The sequence below is a fragment of the Tachysurus fulvidraco genome, chromosome 16 (genome assembly GCF_022655615.1).
Source record: "Tachysurus fulvidraco isolate hzauxx_2018 chromosome 16, HZAU_PFXX_2.0, whole genome shotgun sequence".
Lineage (NCBI taxonomy): Eukaryota > Metazoa > Chordata > Actinopteri > Siluriformes > Bagridae > Tachysurus > Tachysurus fulvidraco.
Window position 1 is genome coordinate 18,211,246 of NC_062533.1, and position 25,000 is coordinate 18,236,245.

The 25,000-nt window shown below is 42.2% G+C and overlaps 1 protein-coding gene across 1 annotated transcript in view; it reads left to right on the forward strand.

Annotated features, from left to right (window-relative positions):
* Window positions 1-25,000, forward strand: part of syndig1l (synapse differentiation inducing 1-like) — a 34,308-nt gene that overhangs the window by 613 nt on the left and 8,695 nt on the right. The window contains exon 2 of the mRNA XM_047801804.1: window positions 10,198-10,855. Coding sequence (XP_047657760.1) covers window positions 10,343-10,855 — 513 coding nt within the window. The 5' untranslated portion in view covers window positions 10,198-10,342. The remainder of the gene's footprint in view (window positions 1-10,197; window positions 10,856-25,000) is intronic.

The window sequence follows — 25,000 nt, forward strand, 5'->3', positions numbered from 1 at the left end:
ACTTAATGCTTATGGCTGCTTTTCATAGCGCTTTATTATTTCCCGTAGAGGAGACGCGCGTGTTGGGAACAGTTCAATAAATACACTGCATAAACATATAGATAAAGGTGTATATGTCTATATATGTGTGTGTATATGTGTGTGTCTATATATGTTTATATATGTGTCTATATGTGTGTGTCTATATATATATATATATATATGTTTATATATGTGTCTATATGTGTGTGTCTATATATATATATATGTTTATATATGTGTCTATATGTGTGTCTATATATATGTTTATATATGTGTCTATATGTTTGTATATATGTGTGTCTTTATGTGTGTCTATATATATGGTGCAAATTAGTGTAGGGAAGAGTGTCCAAGTGCATGTGAGAAATAATACAAAAGGTTCATTTTGTAAACATTGAATTAAAACGTGACATTAGTGAAGATTAATGCACTTATTTATGTCCATGTAGCAACAAGAGAAAGAGTCATTTCATTAAGAAGCATCAGTTCATTTAGTTCAAAACTGTAGCTGTTCATTTTATCCTGTGTGTGTGTGTGTGTGTGTGTGTGTGTGTGTGTGTGTGTGTGTGTGTGTGTGTGTGTGTGTGTGTGTGAGTGCTGAGATACTGTACACAACTTCTCACCGCTCATGTAAATCTGCTCAGATTTATTTATCGATGCTCCGAAACAAATCAGGGAAAAAACTCAGACACACAGCAGATTAGACTTTCTGAAATATTCCTCCATCAGTGAGGAGAGAAATGACAGAATGTGACGTTGTACGTGTGGGCTGGTGGATGATTAAAGCCCTGCTCTTGACATATTCTCGAGCTCACTGTTGCGTAGCCGCAGGAACACAACCACACAATTACACAACTGCCCGGTGTCATTCAGTTCAGTGGTGATTCTGGTGTTTTCTCAGATCTGACAAAGTGGTTTTTGCTTGATTAGACAGTCTGTTGTGTGTGGGTGTGTGTGACAGAGAGAGAGAGAGAGAGAGAGAGAGAGAGAGAGAGAGAGAGAGAGAGAGAGATGGAGAGAGAGAGAGAGAAAGACAGGTTATTGTAAGTGTTTGGTTTTAATTTAGAGCTGAAATCAGATCAATGTTGCGTGTGATGCGAGAGCTTTCTAAAATGTTCCTGGTGCTGGAGTGGAACCCTGAGGAACCCTGAGGAACCCTGAGGAACCCTGAAGAACGCATTAACACACAGAGAGAGTAATAGAGCAGCCGGTGACAATGACGCACAAAACCCACACAAGAATGTAGAAAAATACAAAATCAAGCCTAGAGAAGGAAACTTCTGGGATTCCAACATATTAATGTTTCTTTATGTTGGATTCAGTAAACAGTAGGACAGGTCTACTGCCCTGAGAAAGGACAGGTCTACTGCTCTGAGACAGGACAGGTCTACTGCTCTGAGACAGGACAGGTCTACTGCTCTGAGACAGGACAGGTCTACTGCTCTGAGACAGGACAGGTCTACTGCTCTGAGACAGGACTGATCTACTGCTCTGAGACAGGACAGGTCTGCTGCTCTGAGACAGGACTGGTCTACTGCTCTGAGACAGGACAGGTCTACTGCTCTGAGACAGGACAGGTCTACTGCCCTGAGACAGGACTGGTCTACTGCCCTGAGACAGGACAGGTCTACTGCCCTGAGACAGGACTGGTCTACTGCTCTGAGACAGGACAGGTCTACTGCCCTGAGACAGGACTGGTCTACTGCCCTGAGACAGGACTGGTCTACTGCACTGCGACAGGACAGGTCTGCTGCTCTGAGACAGGACAGGTCTACTGCTCTGAGACAGGACAGGTCTACTGCTCTGAGACAGGACAGGTCTGCTGCTCTGAGACAGGACTGGTCTTCTGCTCTGAGACAGGACTGGTCTACTGCTCTGAGAGAGGACAGGTCTGCTGCTCTGAGACAGGACTGGTCTACTGCTCTGAGACAGGACAGGTCTACTGCTCTGAGACAGGACAGGTCTACTGCTCTGAGACAGGACTGGTCTACTGCCCTGAGACAGGACAGGTCTACTGCCCTGAGACAGGACTGGTCTACTGCTCTGAGACAGGACAGGTCTACTGCCCTGAGACAGGACTGGTCTACTGCCCTGAGACAGGACTGGTCTACTGCACTGAGACAGGACAGGTCTACTGCTCTGAGACAGGACTGGTCTACTGCCCTGAGACAGGACAGGTCTACTGCCCTGAGACAGGACTGGTCTACTGCTCTGAGACAGGACAGGTCTACTGCCCTGAGACAGGACTGGTCTACTGCTCTGAGACAGGACTGGTCTGCTGCTCTGAGACAGGACAGGTCTACTGCTCTGAGACAGGACAGGTCTACTGCTCTGAGACAGGACAGGTCTACTGCTCTGAGACAGGACAGGTCTACTGCTCTGAGACAGGACAGGTCTGCTGCTCTGAGACAGGACTGGTCTACTGCTCTGGTCTACTCTACTGATATTCCTCAACTGAATAAAATGCTTTATAACTGTTCGTGGCATGAGCTCGTAGCCCTGAGGGATCAGATTCACATTAAGGTCGGATTAAAGGAGCAGTTAGACGATGTACAGGATGGTGCGTGGCTCACGAAGATTCTACTGAAGTTTTGTTTTTAATGAGATTTCTCAGCTCTTGTTCTCAGGAGACTTTCCTCTTAAGCGTGGACGTTAAGGCATTTAGGGATGCGTTGGAGCTTAATGCAGGTCCTGCGTCCTGCTGCATCCTGCTGCACTCCGGGTCTCGCTCGCCTTTCAGCAGCACTAATGAAGCGTCGTAATCGATGAGCAGTGAAACCATTTCTTGACACTTTTCCCTGCTCCGGTATTCTGCAGCGTGAGACAGACAGCAGAGCAATCGACAGGCCGCTGCTAAATAATTCAGTGTCCAAAGCAGAGATTTCTCAATGACTGGTTTAAAATCGGATAACGGCTGATTGACAGCGGCGTGATGTACAGCGATGAGTCATGAGCTGTTTGTCACGAAGCCGTAATGCTCGGAGACGCCGCCGTTCGCTTTAAAACGTTTCTCAGCACCTTTATTGTGAAGCTTCTTACTCAGGATGTCGTGCTGTCTGTCTGTGGTGTGTTTAGGAGAAGATTTACACTTTGGCAGACTTGAGGCTACACATTAACGCTATGTACACATTAGCATAGCCATCTAAATGCTAGTTCACAGAATATCTCAAATGTCAGAAATTGAATTAAAACGAACCATGAGTCAATTTTTTAAATTATTTAATGTGGAGATCTTGTGTTCTTGGTTCTCTAAAGAGCTTTATCACTGATTTTAACCCCAGGTTGTGGTGGTTCTAACCGCCACTTTGCCCCCCTCCGGTGTAGATGAAGGTTTCACACGTATGTAGGAGTGAAGTTATGAAGCAGGTTTTTATCCCTGGGGTTCTGAACCTCTGCACTGAAGCAGGATCAGCTCGGCTTTACCGCCGTTAACTCCACACGGCGGTGCCGAACGTCTACAGTGTGAAACCGTGTCAGCGCTGTTAGGATCTTACGGCTAGTCGCTTAGCAACAGACACCCAATCGGGAAGTGAACAGAGCCTCTGTGGCTCACGTCAAGTGAAAACCAGGACGTAGCCGAACGACAGCGAACAAAAACGGCTCGGTAGATAGAGTCGGACGACAAAACACGCCGTGAACGTGACGGAAGTGCGGCGCGCCGTAGCCAGGGGCAATTATGTCACTCTGAGAAATTAGAGCAAGTCGGAGATCGGAGAAGGAACGTCCGGTCGACTTCACCACAAAGTTAAAGAGAACGACACACATGAGGAAGCTGTGAAAGATAACAGAACCTGCTCAGGTGCAGAAACACAGGACTGAACGTTTTTCCTCACTGATGTGAAAGATTGACGTTATTTAAAGCAGCCACATGCTGGTTTATCCAATCAGGATCGTTGATGCGTGAATATGCAAATGAGCAGAAGGTTGCAGCAGGGTTTAGGAATGTAGAGTGTGAAACATCAGATGATGAAGATCCAGGGTTCAGTGTGAACCTGGAGAAAGTAGGAGCAGTGTGAAACCTCTAACTACAGTAAATAAACCCTGGATTGCCGAGGAAATATATATCACATCTGAAATCAGAAACATCCTCATGTGGAATATAAAAATGTCCCCTTCATCATACTGTCTTCATATTCTGGAAAATTCTAGGACTGAAACCATTACATGAAAGCGACTACTGGGTAAAGACATAAATGTCCCAAGTGTCATTAAGGGCTTTAACCAGCTCACAAATCTTAATCAGTGGTTGTATAAAAGCTCTTAGCAGCTTTTTCTTTAATAATTAATGCACACACACACACACACACACACACACACACACACACACACACACACACACACACACACACACACACACACAGCTCTCTGAGACAGGTTAATAGATGACTTTAGTTACTAAACACACATCTAACTGTAGCACAGTGGTCAATATCTGCGTTGCAGAAGTGCAGCTGTTAAGTTTATGGTGAGATGCTGGAAAAAGTCATTCACTCACCTTCTACCGCTTATCCGAACTTCTCGGGTCACGGGGAGCCTGTGCCTATCTCAGGCGTCATCGGGCATCGAGCCAGGATACACCCTGGACGGAGTGCCAACCCATCACAGGGCACACACACACACTCTCATTCACTCACACACACACACACACTACGGACAATTTTCCAGAGATGCCAATCAACCTACCATGCATGTCTTTGGACCGGGGGAGGAAACCGGAGTACCCGGAGGAAACCCCCGAGGCACGGGGAGAACATGCAAACTCCACACACACAAGGTGGAGGTGGGAATCGAACCCCCAACCCTGGAGGTGTGAGGCGAACGTGCTAAACACTAAGCCACCGTGACCCCCTGGAAAAAGTCATATGTTTTTATTAATAGTTGGACTTGTTCAGGTCCTGGGTTCTGGAGCCAGATGTAGAAGAAAAGTTTTTGGAACATTTTTGTCACTGGATCCCAGTTTGCTGGTGCTATGCTGTAGGATTAGGGCTAGATCACTGATACGTATGCTGACACCTTTGTAAGTACTCATCATCCTGAGACTACATGAGACAGTGTGACGCACGTCCGCTGAAAGATGTCGGACGACATAAAACCTGCTGCTGTTTGGCTAACGTCTTAAATGTATAACCTACTGTAGCATGAAGAGTTTGTTGCTAGCAGCACACAGCAAGCAGCATCAAATTTGTCCTGATCAATTAAAGGTGGGGTCAATTTTTGAGAAATGCTTGAGGGCCGACAAGCTGAACAAAACAAAACAAACGTGTAGCCAATGAGCAGAAAGGGGCGGGGCTTGTCGATATGAGCGGAGAGAGTGTTCAGTGAGCGTGTGTGACATTAGCAGAAAGCGGTTTTAACCGACATGGAGGATAAAAACAAAGAAAGAAAGAGAAGAAAGACTTACGATAAGGACAAGAAGTAGGACGTGTTAATATAGGATCAGCTTTCCAGCGCTGGAGAGAACTGAAGGAGCAGGAAGTTGGCCACATATTCACAGGTTGGAGTTTCCCGAGTCAATAACTCCTGAGCTAAACGCTGTTACTACACAAATAACACCTCTTTTCTATCGTAGTAATGTAGAGAGGCAGCTACAACCGCGTTTTGTGTAGTAACAGCGTTTAGCTCAGGAGTTATCGACTCGGGAAACTCCGACCTGTGAATATGTGGCCGACTTTACTTAAGACGCCGAGGCGCTTTTTTCCTTCTCGATAGGTGAGTAACGTTGGTTTTGCTTTGTTACACAGAACTAATATATGCCTTTGTCCTTTACATCATTATGCTTGTGTGGCATTTTTGCTTGTTTGTTTATCTACAATCGTATAGTTCTTCCCTTCAGCTATGATAAAGACACGTTTCTTTCTGTTAGTCGCCCGGGTTACGTATGTATGTGTGGGCGGAGCTATCGATACAGGGGTGAGACCCGTTTGGGTTAGGGGCGTGTTTGTTTTGGTGAATTTATATGTCAACATTGGCTTTCAAACAACAGAGACCCCACCTTTAATGCATCAAGTTGGTTCCTCATTTCAGTATCGAACAAAAACACAACAGGAAAACGGCATGGATGCATCTGTACATCACTGTGTCCATGTACAGGCTGTTTGTTCCCTTCAGCTGAATCTATATTTTCTCTGTTTTCTCTGATGATTCACAGGATAAAAATTGCGACCCCAGCTACAGGTTAGAGTAGGAACAGGAGCCGCTTGGCTGAGATTTCATCCCAACATGCATCATTTCTTCCTGATAGAAACAGGACAAAACAAAATTAACAACAACACACCATTTCCTCATCCTCATCCTCATCTACGTGGCAAAGCCACAGGCTTGTTGTTCTGAACCTCTTTCATCCTTTTTTTAGAGAAATATACAGCAGACTTTTTTGGAAAACAATATCTCATCTAGGCCTCATTTTTCTTAATAACAAATGAAAATAAAGTGCCGGAAGACAGAAAGTGCTGAAAATGGACATGAAGTGAGCCGTGACCTGCATAACGCGGCACCACACAGAGAGAACATGGCTATATTTTGCCCCTCGGGACACTTACACACTGTTTAAACTGACAAAGCAGAATCCACACGAGCTTACGAGAAGCTAAACATCCTAAAATCACCGTAACAGAACTAACACTGCACGGGGATCCGATCAAACAGACGCTGTTTATTCTGCACTCGTACAAGGATACGACGAATATCAGGAGCAAATCGATTGTTGTCGGTCGTTTTTTTTTTGTGCGCCTAAAGGCCACGAACGACTTGCTGGAAATTACGTAGCGCGATCTTTCTGCGTTATTCCTGAGGAGAGCAGGACTGGCAGCTGATCTGTGTGGAGAAACAAATTGAAGGAAATGATGGAACCGCAGTAGATGCTAAATACAGAATTCAGGTCAATACACTACAGGATTCAATGCGGTGAAAAGACAAGATGAAAAGAAGCAGAGGATGCGTGCGCTCTGTTCCGTACGGACGGCCGTGACTCACCCTGAGAGTCAGAACTCATCGGTTTGCTACACGACGCAGGCTCTCGGTGCGGAAAATCAAAGCTACTGTTATTAATTCCGAGAGGTGAGAGCGATGGTACGGTGGAAGAGGTTTGTGTCGTTATGTTATTCATATTACTATATCACACACACACACATTCACGGAGCACTTTATAAGGAACACTTCCCTAACTTCAGCCTTCCAACCAGCCAGACTCTGATCTTCATGGTGTGGATTCCATAAGTTGTTCTTTATGATATGAGATTCCTGCTCATTTCTCAGGAGAACCTTCATGCTATGAATCTCACTTTGAATCTCTACCACATCCCAGAGATGATCAATGGGTTCAGACTTACTGGGAAAACCACTGAAGAACGTCGTGATGTTCATGAAAGCAGTTTTCCTTGTGACACGGTACATCATCATCATCATCATCATCATCATCATCATCATCATGCTGAAGGTAACTGTTAGAAGATGTTGTGGTCAAAAATGGATGCACATGCTTCGAAACAACGCTCAAATGCGCGCGGCATCGGAGCTCATCACAGCACCTCCACCAGCCTGGAGAAAGCAGGTCAATTTTTCAGGAATTTATTTTTGTTCCATTTTCTTAAAAGATGCTCATAATTCTGCAGTCATCTGTAAATACACTCACTCTCTCTCACTCATTCATTTTCTACCGCTTATCCGAACTTCTCGGGTCACGGGGAGCCTGTGCCTATCTCAGGCGTCATCGGGCATCGAGGCAGGATACACCCTGGACGGAGTGCCAACCCATCACAGGGCACACACACACTCTCATTCACTCACACACACACACACACACTCATTCACTCACACACACTCACACACTACGGACAATTTTCCAGAGATGCCAATCAACCTACCATGCATTTCTTTGGACTGGGGGAGGAAACCGGAGTACCCGGAGGAAACCCCCGAGGTACGGGGAGAACATGCAAACTCCACACACACAAGGCGGAGGCGGGAATCGAACCCCGACCCTGGAGGTGTGAGGCGAACGTGCTAACCACCACCCCCTGCCCCTCCACCTGTAAATAATCAAAATAATCAATACAAATAATCTTAAATACAAATAACGAATAAATAATAAAGTGTATAATAAAGAAAGGAAAACTGAAGGACTGAAATAACGTTCAGTTTAGCATTAAGACCGAAAGCACAGAAATGACAGAGTCACAGATAATACATCAGTAAAGCAGCCGCAGCCGAACAAGTTCCCGAACACCAGGAAGTCAATAATTACCTGTCATTGTATTTGACTTTTTTTTTTTTTTTTTTTTTGGAGCTGTGCAAAACTGAACAAACCTCCAATATGAGTTAAAGTGGAGATGAATTTTAAACAGCTGGATCTGGTGTTTAATTAAGACGTCCTCCCTCGCAATTTCTCCACAAATACAGCCAGGCTCTTATCAGACGTTCGGTTCTGAGCGAAAGAAGTGATTTAATTGAAATCGGGCTGATTATCGCAGTATTGCTGAAATGTTCGGAGCGAGACTGTCAGAGATCGTACAGATGATTAAACTGCTAAAGTAAAATGGTTTTAAAGGGATTGGTATGACTGCTAGCACCATTACACCACATAAAGAATAAAAAAAAACACCTGGGAATTAATGGGTGATGATGCAGGGTTAAAATTCTGAATAAAACCTGATCCTTTGCCTTTATCAGCATGTTCCTGTCTGCGTCATTCGTCATTCCTCTTCACAACACAACAATTAAGTGACTAATCTAATAAAGAACAAAATGTTATGCTTCTTCATGCATCAGTAGATTTAAAGCTGTGGATCAAAAGAAGTCACTTCCTGTTCTCGCTGACATTAAAGCGACGATAAGCATCTTCAGAAGCCTGAACTACTCTGTCGTGAAAAATGCTTTGGACCTTTACCTGATATGTCGGCACTAGAGAGCGTCATTTACATTAACGTCTTCTTACTAAAAGCTTCACCAGTTGCTCTTGTTTTTATATGAAGCATCCAATATGTAAGTGTCACTGTTGCTATAGTAACGACAAAGCGTTAGAGCTGCTGCTATAGATTAGAAGCTAATTGAGAACAGCTGACCCATCAGAATCCAGAATTCAACAGCAGCATGAGATAAGAATAATAAAAAAAAGTATATTTTTATTATTATTAATTATTTAAAAGAAAATTATTATTTTTTTATATAGTTATTATTCTCTATTATATATATGTATGTATATATATATATATATATATATATATATATATATATATATATATATATATATATATTTTAGTAATAAAAATGACATTAATGATAAGAAAATATTAACAGTAATGACCAATAATAAATAAAATAAGGACCAATCAGAATAGAGAATTTAACAGCACTGTGGGATAAGAATTAATAATAATAATAATAATAATAATAATAATAATAATAATAATAATAATAATAATAATAATAATAATAATAAAGAGAAGAAGAATAATAATAAAGAGAAGAAGAAGAAGAGGAATGATACAATTTTATACAACCTTTACATCAATGATTGAACAGCATTTAAACTGATTTGAAGCATCTAAATGTGACTGTTGCTATAGTAACAACACATATAGAAAGTATGCTATAGAACGTATCCAGATACTACTACTACAACTACAACAACAACTACAACAACAACAACTACTACTACTATTACTACTACTAATAATAATATTAAGAAGAAGAAGAAGAAGAAGAAGAAGAAGAAGAAGAAGAAGAAAAAGAAGAAGAAAAAGAAGAAGAAGAATAGTGAGAGAACATGATAAACATTATAGAATAGAACAGAAGCTTGGCACTGACAGTGAAAGGTATTGGACAATATTTATTTATTTATTACAAAATAAAAAGATATTTTTCTCCTATCAGATGTTTGTATTGTTTGAAAATCCCTTCATGTGCAGATCCAAAGCGCTTTGTAAGCAACTCATTAAACATCACAGTATATATTTGTTATGATATTTAAACACAGAAGCTTGTTCGACTTTGCCTTCAGGAAATCAGTATGTTGTCTTCAGCTGCTTTTAGAGCTGAACTTTCTCATTGCACTATGACATAGATACAGTAGCAGAGTGTACTTTCTCTCCCTCGGCTAGTCCGTATATAGAAAAAGAAAGTCTTTACTGCATGTACTCAATAACCCATTTCCTCCTCCTGCTCTGTCGCTTTCTGCAGGTCATGGCCTGTTGAACACCATTAGCCCTCATCACGTCGGTCCAGCCAAGGTCATCGCTTCCTTCGTGCTCCCGATCCCCCTGTCCCTGTTTCCTCCTTAAACCTTGAGGCAGTCACGTAGTTCCGTGTGGGAAGGTGGTATACCATGGAAAACCTGAGTGAGCTGCAGAACCCTCTGCTTGACAAGAACAGCAAGCACGTGGTCAAAGTCGACTACGGCTACAGGAGTGACTTCCCCAGCAGCCAGTACCAGGAGAACATCATCAACTACTTTGTGACCAGCAGCGGAGGCAGAGGTGGAGGTGGAGGAGGAGACGGAGGAGGTGGTGGTAGTGTTGGAGGAGTCGGTGGTCAGGTTGGGGTCACGGCGATGAACGGTAAAGCTAAGTCTCAGCTCCTGGATGCCACTTCTCTCCACCTAGCAGTGGAAGCATTTTACAAGCCCAACTTCATCCTCTACAAGGATGAGGTCACCATCAAGGCCAAGGACTACAAAAGCGAGTGCTGCGAGACCACATTTACTGAAAAGAAAGAGAAGGATGTGTGCGTTGAGACTCCCAGCGCTGAAGATTCACAGGCTAAGCTCCTGGACGAGAACGAAGTGAAGATCCAGACCGTGTCCTATGAAGTGGAGGAGGAGGAGTACGTCGAGTATGAGGTAACGGTGCAAAACTCTTCTGTAGAGTTCATGAGGATGAACTTTAAATGGACACACGCACTGATATGTCCACTGTAGATTAGCTGCAAGTTGAACAACCACTGATTAGTTTACTTTTTACAAGGGTAGTGGGACACGATCACTGACACCCCCGGTGACACACCAACCGACATGCCCACTGTAAAGTAGCTACATGTTTAATAACCACTGATTAAAGGTAGTTTACACAGAAATGTATCTTTAGTTTACTGTTTATGACGTTAGCATGAGATGCCCGCTGACACGCCCACTGACACGCCCACAGACACGCCCACATACACACCCACCGTTGATTAGCTGCATGTTTAACAACCACTGATTAAAGGTAGTTTACACAGAAATGTATCTTTAGTTTACTGTTTATGACTTTATCATGAGATGCCCACTGACACGCCCACAGACACGCCCACAGACAAACCCAGCATTGATTAGCTGCATGTTTAGCAACCACTGATTAGCTGGAGGTTTTTCAGAACTGTATCTAGTTTTCTGTACAAAGAAAAGATATGACACAGACTGATATCATCCACATACTGTATCAGATGATCTGTAGCTCTGCAGTTTGTTGTAGTAAAACATCATAGCTGTATTTAAAATACAAAAGCACTAATGCTTGTTATTTCCACACCTCTACAAATGTCTCACACACAGTACTGTCTCCTACAAAGGGAATAGGGCAAGTGCTAGAAAAGTGCTGGATAATAGCCTACATTCAGTACCCAAGCTATTTCAGGTAGCGCTGTACGAGATATTTACATCGTACATTTTCTAGCTGCTTCTGGATTGAGTGGAATAATAAAATGAAGAGCAGCTTGTCAGCGTTTCAAACGCCTCCGGATGATTTCTCCAAGGTGGCATTCCTTATTTCTGACTTCCTATTCCTTTAATTAGAACGTGAGAAGATTCAAAGGACCAGCTTGCAAATTCTGTCGGTCTGGTTGTTGGAACTTTCTGCCCTTACAAACATGTGCTTGGAAGCAATTGCTCAGTCTGAGAGAGGGAGGAACAGGAAGTGCACATTATTCAGCAGACTGCTGATGATCTGATGATCTGGTAGAAACTGTGAAGTCTGTCTGTTGAAAGAGAGTGAAGGAAACACAGTGGTTCTAATTGCTTCCTAATTAGCATCAGAAATACAGAAATACAGTGTTCGATTTCAATCTGTATATTTTTTAATCAAATCTAGGGGCACGGTGGCTTAGTGGTTAGCACGTTCGCCTCACATCTCCAGGGTCGGGGGTTTGATTCCCACCTCCGCCTTGTGTGTGTGGAGTTTGCATGTTCTCCCCGTGCCTCGGGGGTTTCCTCCGGGTACTCCGGTTTCCTCCCCCGGGCCAAAGACAAGCATGGTAGGTTGATTGGCATCTCTGGAAAATTGTCCATAGTGTGTGAGTGTGTGAGTGAATGAGAGTGTGTGTGTGCCCTGTGATGGGTTGGCACTCCGTCCAGGGTGTATCCTGCCTCGATGCCTCGATGACGCCTGAGATAGGCACAGGCTCCCTGTGACCCGAGAAGTTCGGATAAGCGGTAGAAAATGAATGAATGAATGAATGAATGAATGAATGAATTTATCAAATCTAGCTAAAAGTTAGCTAAGCTGAATTTCATCTATGCTAATCTTTGGGGTTGGAAAACTTAGCAGAGATGAGAGACACCTGCCAAAACATGACAAATGTTAGGAGGGAACAGGAGGTTAAGGCTTCATCATATCATCATTAGTTTCAGACATGTCAATCATTCTGGATCCACATGCTGATTGGCTCACATGCACAGCCAATTGTTAATCAGGGGTAAAAAAAAAAAAACAGGATTAAGTCTCTTACATATTTGCATATTTGTTTGTGTGCTAATTTGTGCTTTTGGGCTGTGATAGTTTAACAAGGCAGAAACGTCGGTAGAATTGTGTTAGGGGTAAAATGATAACCAATTCAATTCAACTCTATTCAAATTTATTTGTATGGCGCTTTTTCCGACTGGCGTCGTCTCAAAGCAGCTTTACAGAACATAAACACAGAACAAAAGGTTAATATAAAGAATAATATAAAGATTAATTTAACACAAAAATTCAAGATTAATCTTAGATATATTTAAATGTGTATGTATTTATCCCCAATGAGTGAGTCTGAGGTGACTCAGGTGACTGTGGGGAGGAAAAACTCCCTTAGATGGTAAAGGAAGAAACCTTGAGAGGAACCAGACTCAAAGGGAAACCTCATCCTCATCTGGGTGACACCGGGGGTGTGATTATATATATATACAGTCTGATAAATGTTGTATTGATGAGGAGGTTGTTGTCCTCAAAGACCACATGGAGTTGGATCTCATCTTTAGTATAGCAGAGTCTAACTGGAGCTGGTAGATCTCTAGATGCCTCACAGAGTCGGCGGAGGTCCAAAATCTTCATCGCACAGATGACAATCGGAGCTGGTACAATTTCTGGATGCCTCGGGACGGGTAGAAAGAGAGAAGCAGTTGAGAGGGATTAGCAACCAATCAACTACACTTGTAAACAAATACACAAACATCTGACATAACGTTGTAGAAATACGATCAGAAAGAAAGGAGGCGTCTCAATCCGCTCTCCGGCTCCCTAGGTAGTGAACGAATGTGTAATGTAGAGGAGTCGTGGCTCTGGTAAGGATTCGGACTCACTACACACTGAGACACCGATGACTCCAGAAAAACAATCAGCTCCAGATTTCCGGTAAGGAGTCGAACACAGTGAGTGAGCACAGAGACTTCCTGGGTTTTGTGGTGCATTGTGGGATATTTTTAGTGAGTGAACGTTCCAGTGCACCGGGAGGATTTTGTGACAGAATGACATGACATTAACTGGCTGACACCCTGATCAGTGCACTGACTAGTGAGGAAATAATAAGCAGTGTAATAAGAGAAGTCTTGTATTGAGGTGATGGAGACCTCTGCTGGTGTGGGGTGGAACTGTCAGCTGAGAATGGGGTGGTAAAACTTCACTGTGAAAAAAACAAAACACACACAATCACACATACACATTAGAGTGTTCAGATTATTAATCATGCTATGTGTAGCTAGCTAACATCTACAATATTTGATGATCATGTTACATGTCATTAGCGACAATGTTAGCTTTCTGCTGCGCTGAACATTTTTAATGGATCCGAATGTTTATGTGTTTATCTTTGGCAAACTATTTATTAAATAATTAAGTTATTTATTGATATTTATCTATTTTACACATTACCATAGAGTAATAGTAAAGTAAATAGCAACGCCACAGAGAATATTTGACCCGAAACGTAACACTGAGCTAAGGAGTTGTTCACATGTAAAAGATTTTCAGCTAAAAGTTTTTGCTAACGTGCAAATTAGCCTGATGAGTGTGAGACCTTTCCTCATTAATGCGCTGCTTCTGTCTCCTGCGCTCGCTGTACGAAGAGCAGGTGATGAAATGCAGTGTCTAATGAGGATGCCGTGTCTCGGTGCGCGTCGAGACGTTATATCATTCCATGTCTCGGAGTCGGAGGTTTATCATGCCAACTGAGCAACACCAGATCTCACAGCATTCGTCTAGAAAAAGTGTCTCACATCACTGAGGTGTGCTTTGCTCAGGTTAGAGATGATTAAGGTGATGACACGGCAGGATGGAGTTTGGGATCTAGTCTGATATGTGGTCTGATCACTGCTGTAATTCATGACATTTAGTGTTAGATCTGTAACTGAATATAAGTAAAGCACAGTATCGTCTTTTTGCTTTTAATCTCTAAGCTCAGAGAGTGTAAAAAAAAGCACTAGCAGAGACAGAAAAGCACTAACAGTGACAGAAGAATACTAGCAAGATATGAAAGTGCTAGCAAAGATAGAAGACCACCAGCAAAGATAGGAAAGTGCTAGCAAAGATAGGAAAGTGCTAGCAAAGATAGAAGAGCACCAGCAAAGAGAAAGTGCTAGCAAAGATAGAAGAGCACTAGCAAAGATAGAAAAGTGCTAGCAAAGATAGAATTGCACTAGCAAAGAGAAAGTGCTAGCAAAGATAGAAGAGCACTAGCAAAGAGAAAGTGCTAGCAAAGATAGGAAAGTGCTAGCAAAGATAAAAGAGCACTAGCAAAGATAGGAAAGTGCTAGCAAAGATAGAAGAGCAGCAGTAAAGATAGAACAGTGCAGACGAGTAAGCAGACGAGTGCTAGCAGAGACAAAAGAGTGCTAGCAAACACAAGTGTGCTAGCCGAGACAGAAGAGCACTAGCAAAGATAGAAGATCGTTAGCAGAGAGAGAATGCTAGCAGAGACAGAATTGCTACCAAAGCCAAATGTCTGGTATTAGCTTTGAACATTAGCTTTGAACATGACAGACATCAGCAAACCTGCCTGCTGTCTGGCTACGTTATTAAACCCGACCCACAGTAGGCTAACAGATTTAATGTGTTCTGTTTTCTTCACCTTTTAAACTTCATTTTAAAACATTCTACTTCCTGCCAAAATCTCCCACACACACAAATAGAAAATAGATCCAGCAGGTAAACGAAGGATGTTCACGCTAGTGAGTGTCAAGTCCAAGCTGCAGTAGCGCTGTATGTGTTTATATGTGTAGAAATCTGGCATCTATAACTAACTAATAAAACATGAAAGAATGTCACGCTAATCAGTGTGAGCGTTCGATTTTCTTAATATTAGCCTCACTCTCAGATTAGCTTAGGGACAGCTAGCGGACTGTACGAGTTAGCATCTCATAAACTCATTTGTTCTACTTCCCTCTAACCTCTTTAAAGACATGTAACGATCAGAGCGTTCGTGTAGGACAGGGTGAGATGACCGACGTGTCGCTGAATCGTTCTGAAGAATCTTCTGGAAAGTCGAACGGAGATTTGTTGAGTCATCGCTAATTCATACAGATTTCATTCTTTCTAGACGTTTTTATTCTCTTCTGATCGTTTGATTTAAATGTTAGATTTTGTTGCAGCTTTTCTTTTAAATCTCGCGAGTTTTTTGTGCTTTGTGTTCATTTCTGTGTGTGAAACGATTCTTTAACCCAGAGACTGAAAAACTTTATTGTGTAAATGTTGATGTCGTGTCAAATCAAAATCAAATCACAATCAAATCAAATTTTATTTGTCACACACACACACACACACACACACACACACACACACACACACACACACACACACACACACACACATACAGGGTACGATATAAGGTACATACAGATATACGAATAAAGAATATCAAAAAAGTATAAAAAAGCAAAAAAAATAAAATGAGAATAAAATAAGAAATTATAAACTATATAAGAAAACTATATAAAAACTATATAAAAATATTAAATATGTGGAGAATATGAAATAATGTATATACGTATACATAAATATACATATACATAAATGTGTATGGTTTTTAAAGATCGTCCTTAAAGTGACCAGGTGCAGTATGGTGTGTAAATAGTGTATGGAGTGTATAAAGTGTATAAAGTCCAGAGTTAAAGTGACAGTGACAGTCCAGAATTAAAGTGTCTGTGCAAAAAAAAAATAAAAAAAGTGGGGGACGGCATAGAACAGGTCCAGTGTTAGATCCTGGGTGTCTCCTGGTTTAGGATCCGGACGGCCTGCGGGAAGAAGCTTCTCCTCATTCTCTTTGTGTTTGCTTTCAGGGAGCGGAAGCGTTTCCCTGAACGCGACAAAGAAAAGAGTCCGTTGTCAGTCTCATCGTCTCACTCCACAGTGGTGTTAATGTGAAGCTCATCACTATTTCTGTTTTCTCTACGATACTAGAGGTGACACTTTCATAGAAAAATATATTCATTTATTTTTTTCACACAATGTTCGCATCTTCAGATTAGATCAGACTCACGGAGACGACATCAGACACTTCTTTATACTGAGTGAGAACGTCTCAGACGTCCGTCTCTCGTTCGGTATGTCAGCTCATGTACATAAAGCACGTGAATCATTATGGAGGCTGGACGTGCGTCGTGATGAGGAGGAGGAATCTCAGTGTAGATGTTTCTTATTGGAGGTTTGTACACTACATAGTGACAGAAATCCCTTTTAGTAAAGAACCACATGACATGAATCACATCACCTCTGACTCTGACTCGCTTAATCCTGGCCGATGATGTAGATTTGATGACCGGGTTAGTTATATGAAACTCTGTGTGTGTGTGTGTGTGTGTGTGTGTGTGTGTGTGTGTGTGTGTGTGTGTGTGTAAATGCTTTGCAGCCCGCCTGCTGTACGGGTGATAAAAAGAAGCTTTAAAGCATCCTCGCTGAAGCTCTTCCTGTTGCCCTGATTCTGTAATCCCACCTTCATGTATCTCCATGTATCATGTCTGACTCACAGCTTTTAGCCCATCTTACTTTCTTTCTGTCTTTTTTTTTTCCTTTTCCTTTCTTTCTTACTGAAAACCCGTACAGGAAGACGGCGCTAATGGCCCTCGTGTTCGCTTTTCGTGAGGTTTCTCGGTGTCACCGAAGCTGCTTTCTACCTCTTTAAGCCCCAATTTAAGGCTTTCTTTTCTCAGCTAAGATCTCACCTTTTACTGAGAGAGAGCAAGAGAGAGAGAGAGAGAGAGAGAGAGAGAGAGAGAGAGAGAGAACGATCTGAAAATAAATAAGAAAGATGAAAAGAAAAAAAAGCGCTTTCATCTCTGACAGTTTATTAGCCTAAGCTAAATTGTGCGTCTCTGAGAGACTCATTGATATACGACAGTTTCTCCAGCTAGCACCAGGCTGCATTTTAATGTGAAGAGTATGATAATGATGATGATGATGATGATGATGATGATGATGATGATGATGGTATTCCTCATTTATCCTCAGAAGGAAATGGCTGTTATTTTGGCTCATTTGCTGATGTGATAAACTTGTTTGTTTCAGTTTATTTTGTGTAATCATGATCACATGCTAACCTTCAGCACATCGCACGATCACACGAGGCTTTGATCTCTTATTATTATTATTATTATTATTATTATTATTATTATTATTATTATTATTATTATTATTGTTGTTGTTTTTGTTGTTGTTGTTGTTGTAAAGCCTTAATAATAATTACAAAATGCTTTATTTCATATTTATTTAGCTATTTAAATACTCTATATGATGCCAGATCTGGAAAATCATTTTTTTATTCCATTATAAAAAGAAGTCAATCAAAAGCCTGTTAATTATTTTTTTGTTCAAATTATTTTGTTAAAAAGCCTATTAATTTTTTTTCTAATTGATTAATGATTGATGGATTTATTATTTGTTCCTTTTTTACATTATTGTTTATTGTGTATTTTATTTATTTATTTATTTTTTCAATTTTTACATCTGATTATTTTATTATTTATTATTGTTTCATTTTCATTTTTTTTTTGTGGCCTTAATACTAAAAAAATCGAATATTTTTATTTCATACTTACTTAGATATTTAAATACTGTATAAAATCTTAGAATTGTGTTCTAAAAATTTTTTAACTTTTTTTTAAATTCCATTATAAAAAGAAGCTTATTAAAATCCTCTAACTGAGACATAAGCACAGCACAGGACTAAACGCTTTCTCTCATTCAGCATCAGCACCAGAGTGACTGCACATGAGCCTGTGATCATTTCGTTCATTTCAGAACCATAAATCTTAGGAACAGAACGACACGGCGATCGGTTTCAGGAAGCCGCGGCGCTTTTACGCGACGTTTCTGAGAAACAGAATGAAAAAAGAACCTTTTAAAGCCGAGAGTGGATTTGTATAAATGGTGAGAATAAGCGATGCTCGCATCACATCACGTGTCTGTAACCGTCTCATAGTCGAAGCTTCAATATGCAAAAAAAAAACAAAAACAAAAAAAAAAGTCACGATTTTATTGGCTGCTCTGATCATAAGCGTTCACCTTCCAGATGTTGGGGCTTTCCACATCACATCAAGACACAAATCCTGCACCAGACTCCAGATTTGTGAATTCAACAGACTGTCCACTTTATTAGGAACCTTTACATCCATGCAGTTATCTGATCTCATCCAATCACGGAACATCAGAACGAAGAAAAAACGTCAGATCTCCGACTGACTATCTCCTGCTTGGAGTTTCACACACAACGGTCTAAAGTTTACACAGGATGCTACGGAAAACAAAAACCATCCCGTGAGCAGAAAGTCTGAAGGCTATAACACCTTGATGATCAGACGAGAACGATCGGACTCGTCTGATCTGACAGGACATCACTCGATCGGTGTGTACGACCATGTCGATCAGAACAGCATCTCACAACACGCGATATTCAGGGATTTAGTGCTAATTCACAGCTAACACACCCTTACTGCGATACGGTACCTTACGATCGTTTGTTTTGATTGAATTCATCACAGATTTTAAAGATCGGACTCATATCCGATTCTCATCACACCATTAATACGCCGTTAATCCTGATTCGGATTGAATTATAACACAGAGCAGGAGCTGATATTAGTTCATCTGATTAGCTGAAGCTCAGGAAATGGAGCTGAGTCAGGAAGAAAAGAAACGGAGCTTATAGAGTCGGAAGAAAAGACAAGAGCCATGATCTAAAATCATTACAGCTACATGCAGATTGATGTTCATGCTCTATAATAAATAAATAAATAAATAAATAAATAAATAAATACAATCTCCAGCAAAGAGCGATCAATTAGCTTCTAAACATTTACGGCCTGTAGCGATCCATCAACGCTAAGCTAACGCGTTCTTAATCTCATTAGCTGTTTATTGCAAGCGCAGCACTCAGGTGATCGAGGGCTGTTTACACACACACACACACACACACACACACACACACACACACACACACACACACACACACACATATGCTAAACAAAGGACTCTACTATGGATTTAGAGAAAAGAAAGTAACCTGATAGATATGTTAGAAACAACAAACACTGCCGGAGCAAATGAATCTCTTGCTAATTAAAATTTATAACTACGTCATAGCTCAGAATATCGATTCCCCCGAATCCATCTGGATGAAGCTAACCAGGTTTCGGGTCAAACGACGCTGCAGATTTACTCTCTGTAAAGGAAGTGACCTGAGAGCAGGGTTCAGAATGTTTTTTTTTTTTTTCTTACTTCACCGATTTGAGACATTAGCTGCAGATCACAGGCTTACTGTATGTTAATGCAATACGTTATGGTTTCCATGGTAACAGCAGGGACGCACGGACACGTGTACGGCAGGCGTGCTGCGTAAAATAACTAAAGAAAGCAGGTATAGTTGCTGAGGTGGTGAAGTGAGAAGGGGTTTGTTAAGGTTATTGAAGGAGTCTCTAGTGTTAGTGCTTTGGAACAAAGACTTTCTTTGTGTGTGTGTGTGTGTGTGTGTGTGTGTGTGTGTGTGTGTGTGTGTTTCCTGGTAAACATTAAGCTAAAATGCTTAATGTTTACCAGGAAACACACACACACACAAAGAAAGTAAGTAATTGCTAAGTGAAATAACTCACATTGGAACATTTTGGGGCTGTTATGAGAAAAAATCACCTCAGGGTCGTAATCAGTTCCTTCAGAATTTTAAGGAATCGTGAACGGGAATCGATGAAACGGCACAACGTTCAGACGATCTTGATCTTTTTGATTCCAGACAGTCGTTACACGAGTCTGTGTGTCATCACTGGGTGGAGTCTTAAAGAAGACTCTGTGTTTGGGATTTCAACAATTAGAGCAGATTTCTGCAAACGAACACAAAATACATGGCAGATTTTCTCTGCAGTAATCACCGATATCTCTGCTATTCCTCCCCTGTTTTGATTGTTCTGTAGAACAAATTAGACCTTGAGAGAACCTTCAGCTCTACGAGCTACTGACCCTGCTAATAGATTACATTATGAGGAAATCCGTGCTCCTGCGTCTCGTTCGGGTTTTCGCCGGCTCACGTCGGCGCATCGACATTCCTCCTCCGTCAGTCAGGCTCGAGCGCTCGTGGTCGTCTGGCATCTCGATTATCCCCTCGGTGATTGAGACTCCCAACACACCTCTTAGGAGCGGGTCTGGAGGTCTACAGTGTAAATCAGGCAGGCTTATTAAACCTTGGCTGTTTTTATGTCGGTTTGGCGTGCGCTCAGCATTAATCAACCCTCTGAGGGATCGCTCACACGTGGCCGGCTTCAGAGGGTCTGGTGTGGCATAACTTAGCATAACCTCCTTCCTTTTCCTCAGGGACTCGCCGAGTTCTCGGCAACCCTGAATCGAGGACATTAAAAATGGATGGCAGAGTTTCTTGTTTTTTTCCCTGCAGCCACCGATCCCTAGCTTTGCGCTCAGCCCTTAACACCGCTGCCAACGTGGTCACTTATTTTTTTGTTGGAATATAATTGTCTCTCACCTGGCAGATCTGCCCCCCCTCTCCCCCTCCACTCCCCACCTCTGCTTAGACCACCTCATTCGCTTTCTGAGCAAAACATTCATTTCCATTTGTCCTGGTGGGCCATGTGTTTACTTTGGGGGTGCGGGGACCTGAATAAATTCACCTCACATCTCGATTTTGTCCAGCTCAGGGGGGAAAATAAATAAATAAATAATCCAGGATGCAGGTCTGACTGAAGTGGTTTGATGAAGCAGCTAATTACCAGCGTCGCCCAGATTCAATTTTCTCAGCTCGTGAGGACACTTGGGCCAAACCCTTGTACAGGACACACACCTCTAATCAGTGTGAAAGAGCAGGAATCGATCATGAAATGAAATGAAATGAAATGAAGGAGAGTAACGGAGAGATGGATGAGAAAACAAGGGCAGAAGCAGAAGAAGGAAACCCGAGCAGGGGAGGGGGGGGGGGGGGGGTTGAGAGGCAATTCGGTAACATAAATTACTCACTCACTCTCCCGTGGCTCCGGTCGGCACGATCCGTCCAAACCGCTCATTAATCTGCTTGGACCTGTCGTGTGTGCTCCCGAGAAGTGACAAAAAAAAGAAAAGAAAAGAAAAGAAAAGAAAAAGAAAGGCAGGACTTATTAAGCCGAGATTGTGAACCTTGGGGATCGAGTAGAGACGCTGAAATAAAAGGGTTTTGTTTTTCCGGAATCTATTGTTTAAAATAACTTTTATGAATCATGGCTGCATTAATGACCTGTTGGTTGTCATGGTGATGCGGAGGAATAGTACGTGTTTAAAGCTGCTATAACATACAGGATGTGAGAACAGAAACTTCTTTGCTTCTTAAATATTCCAGAACATTTAATGGAACTGTAAACAGATCCAAACTAACACTAATTATTTGTTGTAATTAATTCATCCATCCGCTGTCATTTGATCTGTAGCCAATCAAAAAGCCTAGGACAGTAGGTGGAGATCCTCTGGCATCTGGGATGTAAATGTTAATGTGATTTATAAAATTTAATTATGTTAAAAAGCTGATGGTGGTCTTTGGAGGTGGTGTGTTATTTAGTACTGATGGTGGTGGTGGAGTTTTGGAAGTGGTGTGTTATTTAGTGGTGGTGCTGGTGTTGGTGAGGTTTTGGAGGTGGTTTGATATTTAGTAGTGATGATTGTGGTGGTAGTGCTGCTGGTGGTGGAGTTTTGGAGAGATGTGTTATTTAGTAGTGATGGTGGTGGTGCTGGTGTTTTGGAGGTGGTGTGTTATTTAGTAGCGATGGTGGTGGTGCTGGTGTTTTGGAGGTGGTGTGTTATTTAGTGGTGGTGCTGGTGTTGGTGAGGTTTTGGAGGTGGGTGATGGTGGTGCTGGTGGTGTTGTTGTTGGTGGTGTTTTGAAGGTGGTTTGTCTCAAACTGGTTCCATCAACAAGAAAATGAGTTTGTTTCACTTTAATGGCCTCCAGTCAGCAGGGCTGGATCTGATAGAGCGCTGAGGGATGTGACAGAACGACAGATTCAAATCTGCAGCAGTTTAATTCATCATGGACCAAAACCTCAGAGGAACAGATCTACCAGCGTGGACTCTGAGCTCTGAGTCTGCTGACACCTTACACACCATTACAGTGCTGTGCAGTGAGAAGAAGAAGACCAGAAGAACATGGAGGTTATGGGGAACTTTAGCTTTAGGCTGCGATCAGTGACTCATCACAATCTATCTGTCCAGACATCCATCCATCCATCCATCCATCCATCCATCCATCCATCCATCCATCCATCCATCCTTCCTTCCTTCCTTCCTTGCTTCCTTCCTTCCAGACATCCATGCATCTCCACACACCCATCTTTCTACCCATTCATCCATCCATCCATTCTTCCCGTGTCTCTCGGTTACAGTCTTGATCGTATGTCACAGTGACGTGTCCTTCAGAATTCCGTGAGATCTTCAGATGATGCTCTTGTGGATTTCCGATACTTCAGACTCGTCCTGCTCTGTTATTCCAGCTGGATCATTATCAGTGATGCGTACAGGAAGACGACGCTGTCGGATCTCAAGGCCACAAACACAGACAACAGCAGCAGCTACTGTGTGTATTGATTCACATGAGCACCAGGAGATAAGGATAAAAATAATTCATGCAGGAGAAGGAGCAGATTTTAGAGCAGTGATGAAAACGTTGTTGTTCCCAGAGCGATAAGCTGTACTCATCCCTGTCCCTGAAACCTGATCTGAATGAATGAATGAATAAATAAATAAATAAATAAATAAATAAATAAATATGATAGATAGATAGATAGATAGATAGATAGATAGATAGATAGATAGATAGATAGATAGATAGATAGATAGATAGATAGATAAATCATTCATTCATTCATTCATTCATTCATTCATTTTCTACCGCTTATCCGAACTTCTCGGGTCACGGGGAGCCTGTGCCTATCTCAGGCGTCATCGGGCATCGAGGCAGGATACACCCTGGACGGAGTGCCAACCCATCACAGGGCACACACACTCTCTCATTCACTCACACACTCACACACTACGGACAATTTTCCAGAGATGCCAATCAACCTACCATGCATGTCTTTGGACCGGGGGAGAAAACCGGAGTACCCAGAGGAAACCCCCGAGGCACGGGGAGAACATGCAAACTCCACACACACAAGGCGGAGACAGGAATCGAACCCCCATCCCTGGAGGTGTGAGGCGAACATGCTAACCACTAAGCCACCGTGCCCCCTATCTATCAATAAATAAATAAATAAATAAATAAATAAATAATTAATAAATAAATAGGGTAGTATATTGATGTCATGAGGTGAGTAGGTGAGGGTGAACGTGGCTTATCTGCTCGTCTGAGGCTGGATTTGAGGTCACCGTCTATTTGTTCTGGATTTCTCGTTAGATGATAGACGAGTTCTTCTCCGTGTGCTCTACTGCATTGTTTTTTATTTATTTATTTTTCAGCAGCACCGTCTCAGTAATGAATGTTAAACAAACGTCTGAGAGTTCACTCCTCCTCTCATGACCTGCTGCTGCTCTCCTCCACCTTCTCCACACAGATCCACACTCCTGCTGTTGCATAAGTGGATAGAAAGATTTCAGCCCCAGTCTGGTCTTCTGTTTCTGTCTTCTAAATTCTGATTAAATGTCTCAAAGCAGGACATAAGAAACACAGTACAGAAAGTTTAATATTATACATGCATCCATTCATTTTCTACCACTTATCCGAACTTCTCGGGTCACGGGGAGCCTGTGTCTATCTCAGGCGTCATCGGGCATCGAGGCAGGATACACCCTGGACGGAGTGCCAACCCATCACAGGGCACACACACACTCTCATTCACACACACACACACTCACACACTACGGACAATTTTCCAGAGATGCCAATCAACCTATCATGCATGTCTTTGGAGCGGGGGAGGAAACCCGAGTACCCGGAGGAAACCCCCGAGGCACGGGGAGAACATGCAAACTCCACACACACAAGGCGGAGGTGGGAATCGAACCCCCAACCCTGGAGGTGTTGCCCCCCTAATATTATACAGTTTCAGATTAATATTAGACTTCTATTTAAACATGTTTGTATTTATAACTAATAAACAAGTCTGAGGTGACTGTGGTGAGGAAAAACTCCCTTAGATGGAAGAGGAAGAAACCTCGAGAGGAACCAGACTCCAAAGTGAACCTCGTCCTCATTTGGGTGACACTGGAGGATGTGATTATAAACTGTTATAAACACCAGAGAGTGTCATTATGAATAATGTCCTTTCTACAGTCAGATGATTGTGTATTGATGAGGAGGTCGTTGT